The sequence below is a fragment of the Cnephaeus nilssonii genome (genome assembly GCF_951640355.1).
Source record: "Cnephaeus nilssonii genome assembly, chromosome: 22".
Lineage (NCBI taxonomy): Eukaryota > Metazoa > Chordata > Mammalia > Chiroptera > Vespertilionidae > Cnephaeus > Cnephaeus nilssonii.
In genome coordinates, this window is record NC_137093.1 from 2,417,415 (window position 1) to 2,435,364 (window position 17,950).

General features: G+C 55.7%; 1 protein-coding gene across 1 annotated transcript in view; it reads right to left on the bottom strand.

Annotated features, from left to right (window-relative positions):
• SORL1 (sortilin related receptor 1) overlaps window positions 1–5,442 on the bottom strand; it is a 158,224-nt gene extending 152,782 nt beyond the window's left edge. Inside the window, exon 1 of the mRNA XM_079762235.1 lies at window positions 5,163–5,442. Within this exon, the coding sequence (XP_079618361.1) occupies window positions 5,163–5,423 (261 nt within the window). The 5' untranslated portion in view covers window positions 5,424–5,442. The remainder of the gene's footprint in view (window positions 1–5,162) is intronic.
• Window positions 5,443–17,950: the final 12,508 nt, after the last annotated feature.

Below are 17,950 nucleotides of genomic sequence, written 5' to 3' on the forward strand. Positions count from 1 at the left end.
ACATTCCTATATTACAATAAAAAAAAAAAAACCTGAGGGTTTCACAATAGCAGAGTGAAACCCAAATCCTGACCTGTCACCAGCCGCCTACTCTCTCTGATTTACAGCGGCCTCCTCACCGCCTCCATGCCGAAGGCCGCCCATGCCACGTCTATGAAGGCCCAACGTCCGCAGCTCAATAAGCCAGTAAATCAGGTCGAAATTAACTGTGGCTCATTTTAAACGGAAGGAAATTGGTTTCTGCCTCTGTGTGGCTGGCCTAAATATGCCACGTGCCGGGGGGTATCCTGGTGTTCCAGAGAATCGTCAGGAGGGTCTGTGCTCACCACCAAAGAGAACGCCTCACCCCTGCAGCCGACCGCTTCTGGAAAAGTCCTCCTCCCAAACAGGCAAGCCAAAACGGAGTGAGCCCACCTTCCGTTTCCACTAAATGTTCAAAAAGGGAGAAAAGGTCAGGGTAATACCTCAGCTTAATTCACTTTTATGCAGTCAATTATCTGCATCTGACTTATCAAAAATTCTAAGCTCCAAGCCAGCTTCTGTTTATGCCAGCCATTTCACATACCAGTTGCTCAAAAATGCAAACTCATTTTAATACTTGTCTAAGCAAAATTTAATTAGAAAGTAAATTGGTGTGTTTCGTTTTAAAGACTAAATAAATACATACCAAAGGCAAAGAGCTTATTTTTTGGCCATCTCTTCAGATTACTGGACTGTTAGGCAGTAACAATACAAAGGTGGCTTTCATCTCTAAGGGGAAACAGACCAAAACGTGACAATGAGCTGTTCCAACAACATCCGTCTTTTGCTTCCGAGTGTTCGTTGCTACTGGGATCTGCTTCCGTGGTCTCGGGCACCAAAGCACCGCATTGAGCACACCGTCAGCTCCATTCCACACCCTACAAGGAAAGCGTTCTTGGAAACAACATGAACTAGGACCAATATCCAGCCCTAGCTGGTCTGGCTCGGTGGACAGAGTGTCAGCCTGCAGACCGAAGGGTCCGGTCAAGGGCACATGCCCAAGGGGGTCAAGGGCCTGATCCCCAGTAGGGGCTGTGCAGGAGGCAGCCAACCAATGATTCTCTCTCATCATTGATATTTCTCTCTCTCTCCCCCTCTCCCTTCCCCTGTGAAGTCAATAAAAATATATTTTTTAAAAACACACACCAATAGCCACGATCTCTATATTCTGATGTCCTGCACCTCTGAGCTCTGCATCTCTCGGGAACGGCTCTCCTGGATGACTCTTCATTTTATCCCTTTAATTCTCCATCGCTGTCCCCCTTCCTCCCATTCTTTCCACATCTTAAAGCCTCTACCCACCCACATACCCCAAACAAGCAAGCAATTAATGAGCTCCGCAGTGGCCAGACACTGAGCTGCATGCAAGAAGAGATGCCAAATGGAACCAGGACGTTTTTCAAGGTCACATCCCTTATCGAGCCAACCCAACACGCCCGGCAACTCTGCACCTATTGGAAGTCAACTGGAAACAGCAAACGCTTTGCCTTCTCATCTTCTAGAAGCATGAGGTCAAACATTCTGACTTCAGAACCCACCAACCAATTCTTCCCCAGGCAAGTGTATCGGGCAAGAATCTACGCCAAAGAGATCTAAAGCTCACAGAATGCCACCCAAAGGAGGCTCTTTGTCCCAGGACCTTGTGCTGTAACAGACACTTGGTTTTCAGTCTCAAATCAGGACACTGAATACTCCCTGGAATGAGAGAGAACTCACTGGCAGGAAAATAAACCTGTAAATCCTGTTAGGCTTTGAGCTTCATTCCAAAGGCTTTTTCCCTGGGACAGTACATTAGCAAACCACAGGACCCCTCAGAGAGGATACCGTGCCACAGAACCCCAGCTCATCGCTCTAAAGAACCCCGGATCGCACAGGAAGAACGGGGCTCCACCGCCGCCCGCCCCGGCAAGTGCGCCAACCCCCCATCCGTCTCCACTGGGCCCTCCTGGGAAACGCGTCCCAGAACTCGATGTGCTGCCTACACCCAGGCTGTCTTCTCCCAGGTGTGCAGCAGGCCCACCCCCATTCCTGAAGGGCCCCCAGGTGCCAGGACACAGAGGAGGGAACGGCTGATGCAGGCACGGAGCAAACACGGAGATGAGCGTTACACCAGCACAAGGCGAGGCTGGTACGGCTGCGGCTGAGCTCAAAGAGCTCTGCCCTCGGAGCCTGGCTCGGGAGCTGCCGGGTGTGGAAGGACGGAATGGGAAGACCAGTGCGGGCAGAGGAGAAGGCAGGAGGCGAGCACAGAGGCACGGAGCCGACGTAAAACCAAGAAGAGACTCCGTGCGGCAAGAATTACGGAACCCCTTTTCTTGGACTTGGCCTTTGTAAGGGGCTCAACTCCATAGGTTCGTGGAGCCAGAGAAAAAGAACTGACTACACCCAGAGCCCTGTCTCCATCCGGTGCAGGGCACCCCGGCAAAGCCCGCCTCCCTCCTCCCAGGAGCTGGTGGCCTAGGGCCGTGGTCGGCAAACCGCGGCTCGCGAGCCACATGCGGCTCTTTGGCCCCTTGAGTGTGGCTCTTCCACAAAACACCACGGCCTGGGCGAGTCTGTTTTGAAGAAGTGGCATTAGAAGTTTAAGTTTAAAAAACTGGGCTCTCAAAAGAAATTTCAATCGTTGTCCTGTTGGTATTTGGCTCTGTTGACTAATGAGTTTGCCGACCACTGGGCTAGGGCTCCTGTTTCCAGCCTGAATCTGTGCTACCAGATAGCCTCAACCTCATCCAAGGTCAGAGGTCAGAACCTACAGAGTACTGGAGCCCACTGACCCCTTATCACGCCACCCCCCATGCCCTCCCATAGCAAACAACCCGCCGTAGAGCTGTGAAGAGTTACTGCACCCACGTTTTCTTGTTCCGGTTTGTACAGTCACATGCCTTATCACATCTGCTTTATCTCCTTCAATTGTAAGGTTTCTGAAAGCAGGATGAAATGTTCCCTCCCCCATCTGCACGCCCCTCTCTATGGAACCACACTCAATTCCAGCAACACTATGGGACAACTCTGAAATTCTAGGTTTAAAAGTTAAAGGGAAGGGTACCGAGTGGAACCTGGCTGAGGTTTACAGTCCACACCCTGACCTCACAATAGTGAAGGCAGCGCTTTTCACAACCGGCAGCGACAGCTACAAACCAGGTCTGTCCGAGGACACAGGCCGAAGGTCACCCTTGCCGGAAAGGGCATTCCGACCAGAGGTGAGCTCCCCCAGAGCGCCCAGAGGGTGCCAGCCCCTGCGGCCACCATCCCTGTGCTCGGAGCCGAAGGCCCGCACGGGTCCTCGCGGCAGAAAGCCCAGCACCAGGGCGTTCCTCCTTCCACCTGGCCCAGTCCCTAACGACCCAAACGCACCCGGGCATCAGAGCGCAGGGCCCGGAGACAGTCTGCGCGGGGACGGCAGCGCTGCCGGGCCCTGCTCTGGGCGGACTTCCTCTTTCCGTGGTGGCCGCGGGCTCTCCGTCCTCCAACCGGAACGGACTCACCTGCCTGGCTGCAGTAAGAGCCCTGGGAGCACAGTTCATCGTTACCTTGCCCCAAGGAACTTTCACAAACCACACGAGGGGGCGGGGGGGGGGGGGGGGCGCACCTGTGTGCTTATTTCTGGGACCGGAAAGCTCTGCCCTCCACCTAAACCATCGCTGCAGCAGACCTGAGCTCAGGGAGGGACGGCTCCCCATCCTCGCCCCCCTGCACCCACGTCCACTCCAGGCCCCCAGACAGCTGACTCAGGTCCACAGCAGAGCTGACTGGGGAGACTCAATGAACAGGGAACCCCACTCCCACCCCCTCCATCCCCTCCATCAGGATGCGGGCATCTCTGCTGAGAGCACGGACCTTGCTGACTTCACAACACACACGTTTCAGGCGGGGGGGTGGGGGGGGGCTCTGACCTGCCCACTGGCACACACCACGGTCCCGGGGCTGACGGCAGGCGGAAGTCAAATGCTCCCACCCCCTCACCACCATCCCTCCCCCTTCATAGCCCAACGCACACGAGTTAAAAGGAGGCATGTAAGAAGCTTCACATAATGTCAGGGCAACTGTTTGGCCCCCCAAAGTCAGACAACGCAGACACAAGTTCCGGCAGGCAGCCCGGGCCCTGTGACCTCGGACTGGTCACTTCACCTGCCCGGGTTTGGTTTCTTCCTCAACACAATGGCACAGGAGGGTTAGCCAATGTCACTGCAATCTATTTAATTTAGAAAATTCAGATGACACAATAGGGTGAGATGGTTTGTTTATAAGGTTCTTCCTCTGATGGCTCCAAGGATTGAATGTTTAACTCTATTTCCTGAAGAAATGGCTAAAGAAAAATCGGTGAAGAGAGGCAAAATCCAGACTGATTTTTTAATTGTTATTTTAATAGGGGACATTTTGACTGTAGAAATCGTGCTGTTTACTGCCTCCAATGGTCTCACCTTTTCTCCCCCCTGACCTTCCAGTTTTGTTGATGTCAATCTTTCCAATGCTGATACTAACCCACACACTCGGTCTGCAACTTCTAGCATGAAGTCTGGCCATGAAAGTGAAATTCCTGTTATTCATGATCTAATAACCCCACTGCCTGGGTACAAATAGATCACAGAATGATGCTCAACACATGTTTGCAGTCTTTCAGATCATGAGGGATAGTCGCATCCAAAATAAAGTCAATTGTGTTGAAGGGAGGTGGGGTGGATTAGCAGCTTACACACACACACACACACACACACGCACACACACGCTCACGCACACAGTGTCCCTGCGCTGTGTCTGCTGCCCGCTTTGCGGTTTGCTCACCTAAATAAAACTGCGGTCAGAACCAGAGTGGAAATCCCCGCATCGCGCTCTTCTGCGCCAACCACGGCTGCTCGCCCGCACGGCCCCGGGTGCCCGCTCAGGAGGCCCACCCCCGCCCGCACGCAAAATGAGGGCACCGCGCCCCCGCTCCCGCGCCCACAGCTCTCCCTGCGGAACGCGCACCCAGCTGCCTGCAAGACGTTTGCTAAAACCGACGGGAAGAAGGGAGATGAGGGGGTGCTCCTGGGGGCGGGGGGGGTGGGGGAACGAGTGCAAGCCAGGGCTCCCGCGGGGCCGCTGCTGCGGGGCGGGCGCGGGGTGGGCGCCGCGGGGAGGCGCCGGGCCGGCCGCGGGCTCACCTGTCCGTACACCTGGATGGGCTCCGGCTGCGGCGCGGCGCTCCGTCTCCTGCGCGGCGGCTCCCGGCGCGCCCGCGGCCGCAGCTCCGGCGGGTCGGCCCGCAGCACGAGGAAGCCGCGGTCCTGGGCCCGGGGCGTGCGGCCGGGCAGCGTGTGCGTCCCCGCCGCGCCCGGAGCCGGCGGCGGCAGCAGCGCGAGCAGGGCCAGCGGGGCGAGCAGGGCGCGGAGGAGGCGCGGCTGCCTGCGGCTCGGGGACGCCATGTTCGCGCTGCGCGGGGGGCGCCGCCGCCCGGAGAGAATGCGCAGCGCGAGCGGGAGCGCGGCCGCCCCGGCCCCGGCCCCGCCCCCCGCCCCCGCGCCGCCCCGCCCCCGCCCCGCCGCTCCCGGGCGGCGCTGTCACGTGAGAAGCCGCCGCCGCGTCCCGCGTGCACCTTCCCGCCAGCGGCCTCCGGCGCCTGCGGCGCCCCCGGCGGAGGTGGGGGGTCCGGCCGCGAGGGACGGGGAGGTCGAGGCTGCGAGGCTCGCGGGGTGCGCCCTCCCGCCGCACACACCTGGCCCCTCCCCGCCGCAGTCCCAGCTCCACCTCGGGGCGTGTTTGCCCGCGCGGGGTCGTGCCCCGGCCGCCCTGTCACCGTCTCCTCTGCGACCGCACAGCCCCGCCCCCCCCAGGGCCCCGGGGGCAGCCCCACCGACCCGGTGAGGGCCTTGGCCCAAGAGCATGAGCTCGGAGGACACGGAGCGCACAGGAGCGGCCACTGAAACCGCCCCTGGGAAACGGTCAGCTCCTCTGGGCCCAGCAGGTCCTGTGGCCACAGCCACACGCAGGGGCCGGCTCGCGACCCTCCAGGAGAGCCAGCGCAGAGCCCGAGAGTCTCCGCGGCAGTGGGCACAGGCGTACCCAGTCCCTCGGCCTGCAGCCAGGGGTGTAAGGCTTGCCGCTGGAGGCAGGAGGGGCAGGCACCCAAGGAATGGGGAGTACGCCCTTCAAACTAACCCTAAATTCAGCTTGAAGAGCCAGACCCTCAACCTCAGGAGATAAAACTTCTGCGGCTGCAACTGCGGAGGCTCAGCCCAGATGGAGAATTTTTGCAGGTTTGTGGGAATAGCCACAGCCCATCCACTGTGGTTTCATCCTGCTGCCCTGGACCTGGACCTGGATCCCTGTGGTGCCCTGGGCCCTGGACCTGGATCCCTGTGGTGCCCTGGGCCCTGGACCTGGATCCCTGTGGTGCCCTGTGCCCTGAGCCCAGAGCCCGGCTCTGAATGAGGCGGAAGACAGCGGGGCAGGCTGCCGGGAGGTGACTTCCATAGCTGTGTGAGCCCTGGGTCTAGAGGGAGGAGGGCCTGGTCAGTTCCTCCCAAACGCTCCTCACACTCAATGAACCACAGCAGCTCGACTCCTACCCTTCTCCCCAGTGAGCAAGCAGAGCTGCCTGCCCCACCCAGCACCCCCAGTGACAACCTGCCCAGGACAGAGAGCCTTTCCCACCGCCCTAATCCAGCTTCCTGCCACTCCCCTGCCCCCGTGCCAGACGTGCGGGGGTCCTGCCTCAGGTTCTGCAGTCCCCGCTTTTCTCCCCGTTTTTCTCTCCGTCTCAGCACAACCTCAGAACCACCCAGTTCTCGCCTCCACACAAGCTGCTTATCCTCTGAGGAAGCCGCCCACCCCCTGCCAGCTCCTCCCCAGGGAGAGCCGCGTGTCTAGTCAGCATCACCTCCCCAAGAGTGGGCCTGTGGCCTCCTGAGACCCGCAGCGAAGACACCTGCAGCCGCCACGCAAGCCAAGGGAGAACGGGGCCGCGGCGGAGCCGGGAGACCCACAGATACTCAGGCATTGCTTTGTGGCGTGTGCTTCACGAGAACCTTCTCTACAAAGCAGGCCTCAGCGACCCTGCAGAAAACACCTGCCTGGAGCGTGGATTCGGAGGGAGGGGGGGCGGTGACCACCCAGACTGCTGGCTGCTTGAGGTTCAGAGGACAGTTTGTGCGAAGGGCCCTCTACTTGCTGGTGGTGATTCTGAACCGGCAAGAATGCGCGGTCATGGTGATGGACTGGCGGAAAGCCTTCCTGTGTGACCGCTGTCTACCTCCCCAGCCACTCCAGGCGGGTGATCTGCAGACCCTGAGCCGTGTGCCTCTGTCCACCCGCAGGCGTGGTGGAAAGCACACTGAGTTTTGCCTCAGAAAGGCCCACTTTCTGACTTTGGAGACTTGGCCAAATAACCTCTCTGGGTCTGTTTTTTCATTTGCAAAATAAGGATCTTAATCCCTCCCTATGGCACGATGGCTCGGAATTCCTGAGAGTATCAGGAGAAAATGGGGGGAGCTGAAATCGCAGCGCCAACTGTGAAGGCCCCAGACAGGAGTATTGCATGCAGCTGGCATTGGAGACATGAATTCTAGTCCTAATTTTGCAACCAAGTTTCTGCGTGATTGTTGTGCTGGTTACCCCTGGGCATTGGCTTCTTCCTGTGTGAAATGAAAAGAGATCTGAGCCCTGATCATCCCCCACCGCCTTCGAGGCCCCTCCTGGGCGTAAGATGGGAGCAGCCACAGTAGAGGCCTCTCAGGACGGGTCAGAGCTGAATTGTGCAATTGTGTAGGGTGTTCCTCCTACCTCAAAGCCGGATCTCTGGGGCGTAAACAAACCTCTACTTCCTCCAAAATAACATCCAAGTTGGGGTGGGAGTGAAGACAGAAGGCGGTACACCACCCCCCTCTACGCCAACCTGCAGGGCCTTGCTCTCGATGCTGCCCTGCATCATGAGGAAACAACAAGCAGAGGAATGCAGTTCTAGACTCACAGCTGGCAATGAGGAGGTCTGAGCCACGGTCAGACTGAACGCCCTTCTCCGTCCTCCTGCCCATCCTGGGCCCGGCTAAGCTGGGGCTGGCGGTGAGGGTAGGAGAAAATCCCCCCGAGGCCACAGGGTCCCACGTGTTTATCCAGACAGAGTCACGTTTAAAATAGCAACAAGACCAGCCACGAAGAGAAGGGGGGCAGGGGGACCCCCAGAGCCTAACTGGACTTCTCTCTGTTCTCTCTCCTTTTGTGAGCTTCCCAGATGCTGGGGTGTCTGCTCACTCTCCTCCAGTCCCTGGCCTGCCTTCTCCCCTGTTCAGGCTCCACGAGGCCTCCTTCACTGGCCCAGCTTACGCCTCCTGCCGCTGAGGCTCTGGGTCCCCTGCCTTTGTGGATACTCTCTGGTCACATTACCTGTTTAGCCTCATCTTCCTCCTAAACTACAAGCAGCAGGAGGGCAACACCAGGATTGTCTGACCAGGTCTATGTCCCCAGTGCCAGCATAATCCTGGCACAGGGTGGGTGCTCCGTGATATTCATAGAATGTATGAACATGAATGATGGGAGTGGGGCTCCACCCCCATTTGCCTTGTGGTGAGGGTTAACCCTTTGCACTCGCTTTTTTCTCGATTCCTTTATTCTACTCGGGATTTAATTTTTTAAATACCCCAGATTTTACAAAGGGCGGCAGTAGAATAAAAAACGAGAGTTTCTTTTCATACAAACTTATTTATTTGGATTTTTTTATATTTCAAATTATTGATACATTCAAAGAGTAATTTTAATCTCTATAATTTTTCATGGTGTGATATTTTTTGAAACATTCACCCACATGAAGACCTGGTTTACATTCACATGTTTCGCAAATATAAATCGTCTCTCTTCTTCCTCCTTTGATTTTTCTGTTAGAACAAACAACACAATCTTTGTGTTTTTTGTTAGGGTGAGGTGTGATTATATGGAGCTTTCCATCTAAACGTTGCTCTAAGTTAGTGGATAATAATCTACCCCTGGAAGTTAGTGTACCATCTCTGTATTCTCCAACAAGATCATGTACTAGTTTCCTAATAAATTTCACATGCGTTATCGGTTTTTCATTTTTTCTTTTTTGGCATCAGTTGAGGCGGCATTTACATTTTACTTGTCCTTTCATGCTAATGAAAACAAGAAAAGATACTGGAAAAATAGACAAAAATCCCCCTTCCCTCTGCGGTGAAACTACGTGTCGAGTGTGGCTCGACATACGAGCTGCTACCGATGCTAACCGTGTCAAGTCACACTCAACATCCGAGTGCAAAAGGTTAAGGGGCCAATGTAGTTGAATTTCAGAACTTTTCTTGCCTCACTGCCCTGCGCCACTCCTTTCCAAGCTAGACTCTGAGTCCCGGAACCAGGAAAGGGACCTTCCAGCGGTGAGGTGGGGACTCATTCCCTTTCCACATCACTTCAGTCAGCGACTCCCACTCAGCTCACCAGCCAGGGGACGAGAGACATGCCCTCCTGCCCAAGAAATAGCTCTTCCTGTGACGGGACAAACAGTGGGTCCGGGCTGCCCGTCACGACTTGTACGCAGAGACAGGGTTGAATCACTATAAGCCTTGACCCAAATCCTGCTGGCAGCCTGGGAGAGCAGCAGGTTATCCACAAAAATCTGCTCTGCCCCCACCGTCAGCAGCTGCTTATACTGGGTAGAAGGACAAAGGAAAGTAGGCAAACGGGCAGTTCACAGATGTGCAAAAGGCTAGGGGTCGTCAAAGGGCTGAGTGTATGAAGGGTTGGGGTTACCTGGGGAATCAGTTAACAGGTAAGTCGGCGGAGGTCTGCAAAGGCCTGTGGGTGTGCAAAAAGGGCTGGGGTCTTCAAAGGGCTGGCGAATCCGGTTTCTGCAGCCAAGTTGCTCATCTTTCCATGGTGACAGGCGGCTCCAAATGGGGAGGAAGGCTGCGTCTCCAGGTCAGCTCCAGCCAGGTAGAGTGCCTCCTTTACTCAGAACAAAACCATCGTGGTTGACAGGGCATGAGTAATATTTCTTACACTACTAGCTGGTTCCAGCATTCTATTCCTGCCCCCTTACATTTCTTCTGCTATTGCCAAAAATTCCTTTAGTTAAGGCCAAGTCCGGGGTAATTTATGAGGTTTAAAATACATATGCACCCAGAACTTAGATTAAGCAATTTATAATCTCATTCTTGAATTTCGAAGAGAAGGTTCTGGAAATAGTCCTTTTGCACAGCAGTGATGTGCATATGCATAACATTTAACTGTGTCACCTACAGACTCCATCTCACCGTGAGCCTTTGCAGTGGGCAACGCGGGCATCGCCGACACCTCTGTCGCACATTCTGAGAACGAAGGTGCAGAAAGGATGGTCACGTGACGTGGTCAGGTTGACTCACACCCAGGTCTCCTGGCTTTCTCTGCCATATCTGATGCCTCCCTGGGAAGAGGGGAGAGAAGCTGGTATTTCAGGTGCGGGAGCAGCGGGACAGGGAGCGCCAGGGCCGGAAGACGGGTGGGGGCTCAGGCCCTCGCTCTTCACGGCTTGCTCCCGCTTCCTCCTCCCCTGGGGCACTGTTGCTGCCCGGGGCCTGTGGAGCTGTGATGCGCCAGAGGGAGTAATGTGACAGAGCCGTGAGGCAGCCCTGTTGTCCGCACTTTCTAGAAGACAACTTGAGGGATTGTTTTCAAATTTTCAAGTGGGGGACCTGGGTGCCATTACCGTGAAGTGCACAGGCCGGCCCACTGCTCACCTGGTGTCCTGCCTTGCTTCTCAGAAACAGGACTTCTGGAACTGTCTAACAAAGCACGCAGGCCTGCCGGTGTGTGAAGGGAACCTGAGAGTTGGTTATTGTTATGCAGATGCCAGAACAAATGTCCTGCCCACAGACAAGGGTTTGCTGAAGGTCATGAGGAGATTATCTCCTTCCTCTGATGTGGACTAGGATTCTGTGACACCCTGAAAATTACATATCAGCTTCGTATGTGCCTTCCCTGTGAGCCTGTGCAGTGCAGAACTGGCTGACACACCTTCAAGCACCAGCGTGCTGAGAGGCACCCCAGGCCGCGTGGACCCAACTCCACCGGAGAGCCTAGCTCCCCCGACGCCCGAGGCGCGCGTGGGCTGTTGGGACTGGGAAAGCAGGTGTGCAGCGGGCTCTGGGCCCACCCTCTGCAGGGCACTCTCACAGGGACCTGGGCTTTTTCTTCTTCCCTTTCTCTGCACCAGGAAAAACAGGTTAAAAACGCTGCCCCTCCGGCCACCACTGTTTAACCCATCAGCTAAAAGGCCACTTCATGATTCTGCCCTGATTCCCCTCAACAACCCACAGCCCTGTAACCCTGATTTATGTCTGTCTTGATATGATCATGTCCTGACTCCATTATAGCAACTATTTTGGTACCTACTTCCTTTTCTAAATTATAATTAGGTCTTTGGATCTATTTCCCTGTCTTGCACTTAATAGATTATATCCTGTTGAATTGAAATAAACAGCTTGGGGGCAGGGGTAGAATTACCCCCACCTCCACTACTCACATCCGTGTGCTGCTGGCTCTGTAAGGAAGAACACTTTGAATTACTGCTCCTGGGAGAAAACAGCCCCTCCAGGCTTACGTCAAAGGCTGCTAGAAAGACAGCTGAGGCCCTGTCAGCATTAGGTGAGTCAGCCTGGCCAAGAAGTGAGTCATCTTTTTTGTTTGTTTTAGTGTGTTATTATTGACTTCAGAGAGAGGGAGAGAGAGACAGAAACATCAGTGATGAGAGAGGATCATCGATTGGCTGCCTCCTGGGCATCCCACACTGGGGATGAAGCCCGAAACCCGGCATGTGCTCTGACTGGGAATCAAACTGAGACCTCCTGGTCCATAGGTCGATGCTCAACCACTGAGCCACACCAGCCAGGCAAGAAGTGAGTATTTCTGATATATGTGGTGAAACAGCTGTAGCCAATAAGGGCTACAAAGACAATAAAGGAGATAGCAAGACCAACCTCCAACTAGTTTATGGCTTAGAATCTGCAGAAGATCAGCTTGATCCAATATGGCAACTATGGCAACTAAAGCTTTGGGTGACCCCTGGCCTCATTATACACTCATCCTATATAATAAAAGCCTAATGTGCAAATTATCCCCTCGGGCGATGGTGCTACCAGGAGTTTGACTGCTCCTTGTGACATGCGCTGACCACCAGGGGGCAGGGCGGAACATGGCAGGTGTTGGCGATGCAGCGCTGGCAGCAGGCCGCAGTGGAGGCGCTGCCAGCCCCGATGGGCCCCAACGAGAGCGGGACAGTGGGGGATGGTGGAGCAGGTGAGTGGGCCACGCCAGGCCAAGGCAGGGTGCCAGGCGGGGCTGCAGGGCTGCAAAGCGGGGGACGTGAGCTGGGGCCCGATCTCTGCAGGCCACCCCAGGGACCCCACCCATCGTGAATTCATGCACTGGGCCTCTAATCTACACTAATAAAAGAGAAGCATGCAAATTGACCGTACCTACGCTATGCCCACAAGCCAATCAGGAGTGAGTATGCAAATTAACCCATCAAAGATGGAGGGTAAATTTGCATACGCAGGCGGGGCGGGCAGTGCCATGGCCCTCCCCTGGGGGTCCGGGTCCATCTGGGGCCGGGGGAGGCCGGTAAGGCAGCTCCAGACACTGACCACGTGGTACCAGTCCATCCAGGCCCGGGGAGGCGGTGTTGGCAGCGCCAGACACCACCCACAGGGTCCGGGTCCATTGCAGGCCCCGGGAGGGGCAGCGGGCCTGCCTAGCCCTGCACTTGGGGCCCTGGGAACATCGCCGCCCTGGGGAGGGGAGGCCGGCCTGCCTAGCCACTCCCGTGGGGCCCCGGGAACATCGCCGCCCTGGGGAGGCACGGCTGGGCCTGCTTAGCCACTCCCGTGAGGCCTGTGAACAGGACTGCGGGGCCGCCTGAGGGGCGGCTCCAGGGCGAGTGCCACAGCTCTGGCAAAGTGGCTGGCCAGGAGGCGGGTGTTCCAAGGGGCTCCGAGCAGCACCTCACCATCCCTCTATGAGGACACCCCACACAGGCGCTGCCTTTGCCAGCAGGCGCTGAGCGACATCTGCAAATGCTACTGCAACCTCGAACATTCTGGGCAAAGAACTGACCCTGTGCCCCTCTGGGTACCAGGCTTGCTAGGAGTGTGCTGTCACCAATGCCATAGATCAAAGGCAAAAACCGGGCGAGGCGGGGTGCACTGGAGGGAGCTCGGGCCGGGGCAGGGGCCCGGCGGGCAGGGATCTGCCTGGCCTGCAGAGAGAGAGGTTCTGCAGTGGCCCCAAGATGCGGTGGGGGGGGGGGGAGGAGGGGTCCGGTCAGGGATCAAGGGGCATGGAAGGACGTCCAGGGGGAGGGGCAAGGACCTGCAGCCCTGATGCGGGGGTTGAGGGGCGGTGCCACCTCAGTGGAGGGGTGCCACACTGCAGGGTACCCAACTGACTGATGTGATTCAGAGAAGCTCCCACTGCTAACCGGCCTCGCCCGGCGGCCTTCCCACTTCAGAGGCGACTCCTGCTCCCGCCTTGACCCAAAAGCAAGCCCGCGGTGCCCTGCCCCATGGCAGAGCATGCCTAGGCGATGAGTGTGAAGCCTTCCACCTGCTCCGGAGAAGGGGGGCAGTAAAGAATGGGGGCGGGGACAGGGGAGAGGAAAGAATGTGGCGTGTCCGCGATGAAGAGGTGCTCGAGAAAGAGGCTTGGAAGCCTGACGGGAAGGTTTGTTCTGTTTGCCGGGCGGCTGCCCCTTAGGAAGGGCAGAGAGCATGGCTCTGAGGGCTCCCTGTGCACTGAGTCAAGTTCCACAGCCAACTGGCATTGGCCTCAGTTTCCTGGTCTGTAAAATGGATTAAGCGTGTCCCGGTGCCTTCACTGAGCTTTGAGGGCCAGTTGAGATACTATATAAGGAAAATGAGGGAAGAAGTGAGAAAGAAAAGGAAAGGCACACAACACAAAAGGAAGATTGAAGGAACCTGTAAACCCATTGTCACTTAAATAGGGAATATAGTCAATAGTGTTGTAATGATGGTATGCTGCCAGGTGGGTACTGGAAATATCGGGGAACACTTTGTAAAGTATATGATTGTCTAACCACTATTCTGTAACTAATATAAAACCTGAAACCAATACAAAATAATATTGAATGAAAATTGGAGTGAAAGTTTTATAAATTTCAAAGTTTAAATAAAGGCTGTAAAGGAAGGAAGGGGGAGAATAAAAATAGTGTTTTTCATTTTATCACTTTATTGTCTTTTCAGTACATGAAAAAGACAGTTGTCTTTATATGGTGCTTTTATACTTTTCTAAGTCATTATCTCATTTTAATTTCAGGGCAACTTAAAGACAAGATAATTATTCCCTCCACTATTCAAAGAAAGGAAATTTTTTTAAATATATTTTATTGATTTTAGAGAGGAAGAGAGAGGGGGAGAGAAATAGAAACATCAACGATGAGAGAGAATCACTGATCGGTTGCCTCCTGCACGCCCCCCTCTGGAGATCGAGCCCACAACCCAGGCACGTGCCCCCGGCCGGAATCGAACCTGGGTCCCTTCAGTCCGCAGGCCGACGTTCTATCCGCTGAGCCAAACCAGCTAGGGCAAGAAAGGAAATCTTGGTGTCTGGTCCCAATGATTCAATCATCAAGCCCTTATTGTAAAGCAGGGTTACTAAAATTTTCTGTGAAGGGTCATATCTATATTAATAAAAGCCTTGGGGGTGATCAGGCCAGCAGGGGAGGGTAGTTGGGCCATCAGGCCGGCAGAGGAGCAGTTAGGTGGCAATCAGGCTGGCAGGGGAGCGGTTAGGAGCCAGTGGTCCCGGATTGTGAGAGGAATGTCCAACTGCAGGCCCGATCCTGGGATCAGGCCTAAACCTGCAGTTGGACATCCCCCACAGGGTCCCAGATTGGAGAGGGTGCAGGCTGGGCTGAAGGACACCCTCCCCAGTGCACAAATTTCGTGCACCAGGCCTCTAGTCTATAATAATAAAAGGGTAATATGCTAATTAGACCAGATGTCTTCTGGACGTCCTTCCTGACCAAGCCAGGGCAGAGTGAAGCCAGCCCGGGACCCAGGTCCCGGGTGCTTGCGGGTGGCTGGAGGAGGGAAGCAGCCCAGGTCCTGGGTGCCTGTGGGCAGCCAGGGGAGGGAAGCCTGGGTCCCGGGTGCTAGAGGGAAGCCGGTGCCAGCAACGGGGGGGGGGGGGGGGGGGGGAGGAAGGCCTACTTTTGCATGAATTTTCATGCCTGGGGCCTCTAGTTGTAATATATTAGCATACTAACGACACACTCCACGCTGCCATAATCAGAAATGGAAAGCCCATATAAGGACACAACATGGCCTCCAGGGCTCTTTTGAGAAGTCTCCACCCCTTCCTGTGGGAAAATCCTGAGTGTTCCTCCCCCTCACTGGAGGCCCTGCCCTGCGGTTAGATGAGCCTCAGTTAAAGAGGAGAGCCCCGGGGCACGAGAAGGGCCACTCTGCCCGTCTCACGAAGAACCCTCCTGCACTGTGCGGTGCGCTCCTGTCCCCTCCCTTCCTGCGTGAGGCTAAGAGCCCGCAGTGGCCGCAGGTCAACTAGGACGGCAGGCGTGTGCGAGGACAACGCTCAAGTCGTTACACAGGAGGCATTTTTAGCCTCACCGGCTCCAGTGCACGGTGGCCCTAAGCGAACCAAAACCTAAGCAAACCCAGTCGCAAGCAGCCAACCAAGCTTTACCCTGCAGCCAACCAGACTTCCTTTCCTTCGCTTTCACCTTTTTCTACAGAAGTGTCTCCCCTGGCTCCTCTCTGGGGAGCACTCCCAGCCAGTTTGGTGCTTCCTGATTCAAATCAAGTTTTGCTCAAATAGACGCAACCTTTATGATAAGCCCCAGTTTATCTTAAAAAAAAAAAAAAAAAAGATGCTCCATGGGTTTATGGGGGTGAAACGGGGAGAACTTTCCACAGAAACGACCTGGGAGCGCGTTAGGTGGGTCAGGGTGCGGAGCAGGCCCTGGAGGGGAGCTGTGCCCGGAGCAGGGGGTCGGCTTACCTGTCTGAGGAGAAGGAGATAAGGCTTCAAGGTAGAGGGTGGAGGCGAGGTGGAGCAGGGAGCAAGCAGGGAGGGCGGTGGCCCAGGAAGCAGGAAGGCAAAGGCTCGGCGTGGGGAGAGCCGAACCCTGAACAGAGAGCGCGTTCAGTTCCTGCCAGAGCCTGGTGCAGGGTGGCCGGCACCCCGCTTCCTCCATCAGCACTTCCGGGGCCAGCTCCCCCGCGGCCTGCACAGCACCTGCAGGCACCTGGGGACGGGCTGGCCGCTCTCAGGCGGCTCCCTCCCTGTCTGCCATTTCTCACCCATCACACAAACTGTCCTTCGTGCCATCAGCTGAACTCACACCTGTTCAGACCATCATCCCACCAGACTCACAGCGACAAGTGCTTCTGATGAGGTGGAGATGAAGGAATACATTTTCTCAGAGCGCGTAAACAACTTTTATCAAATCCTTCTCACCAAGTCGAGTGCTGAACCAGCGATCAGGGTTTGGACTACGCAGAGGCAGGTCGGTTCTCACGGCGTTGGCAGCAGTGCCGGCGGCAGCCTCCCAGCAGCCCGAGCAGGCCCGGGACGCCTTCTCCCGCTCAGTGGCGATGTAAACAATAACCTAAATACTAAATTGGGAGGGAATTTTGTGTATAAATTTTCTTTGCATTCATGTGTAAATGAACTCCCCAAAAAGAGCAAATTAAGACTATTCTTTTTTTTTTTTTAATCCTCACCCAAGGATATTTTTCCGTTGATTTTAGAGAGAGTGGGAGAGGGAAAGATAGAGAGAAACATCCATGTGAGAGAAACACATCAATTGGTTGCCTTTTGCACATGCCCAGCCAGCGGCCTCAGCCAGGGAAGAGCCTACAATGGAGGTGCATGCCCTTGACCAGACTCAAACCCGGGACCCTTCAGTCTGCAGGCCGACGCTCTATCCACAGAGCCAAACCGGCCAGGGCAAGACTATTCCTAATTCTAAAAGGCCTCTATTCTGAGATGATGACACCATGGGATACTGCACAGTCTGCCTGCCCATCCCCCACACCTCCACCCCTCACCCCCCCAGCCCCCCACCCCCATCTGCGTTAGCCACCTCCTATCAGAGGAGCACCCACTGTGTGCGTGCTTTCCTGCCCACTAAAGTCAGGTTCAAGCCCCACCCCCTTCCACCTCCTGCTTTAATCTTTCCAGGAACATTTCATCACGTAAATGGGGCAAGCGGCTGGTTTGGCTCAGCCTGCCCGGGAGCTGTATGGAGAGGCGGGAGGCATTGCTTGGCTCCCAGGAGCCCACTCCCACAGGTTGCAGCCCAGAGGTGCCCCCAGCTCACACACCTGCTCAGAGCCTGACCGCCCTCGCCTGTGATGAGCGCCCACCTCTGCAGGTCAAAGCACTAAACGAGACTACGCATGACAAGGGTTTGGCCAAACCTTGGCAGTAAAACGTGTTCATGAAGTGATACCTACTGTTACTGCGGAAAGCTCAGGTCAGAGATTGTTGTGAAATCATTTTGGCCATCCAGCAACTTCCAGGTTTTTATTCAGGTTTGTATATGCCCTTTGACCTCACGACCCCTGACACCTATGTATATAAAAAGCCAGCTACCATAACGACCACGCCCCTCGCCCAGGCTGGCCTCACCCCACCAAGTGGTCATGGGCGCCCGTAGGCAACGCCATAGGGTGCGAGTTTGATGGGGGAAAGTGAAGAAATAGGGGGAAGGTCTTCAGGGTCTGCGGGTTGGGGTGGTCGCCGGGCAGGTGTGGAGTGCGCTGGGGGAGGAAGAGGAAGGTCCCAATGGAAAGGGCTCAGCACAGCACCTCTCATGGCGGACCAGGGCGTGGGCTGCAGGGCGGCGGTTTCACGAGGGCGCTGGGACCCTGTTCCCGGCGGCGGCACTGCTCCCCAAACGTCCCTGATCCCGAACAGTAAACAGCTATGGACG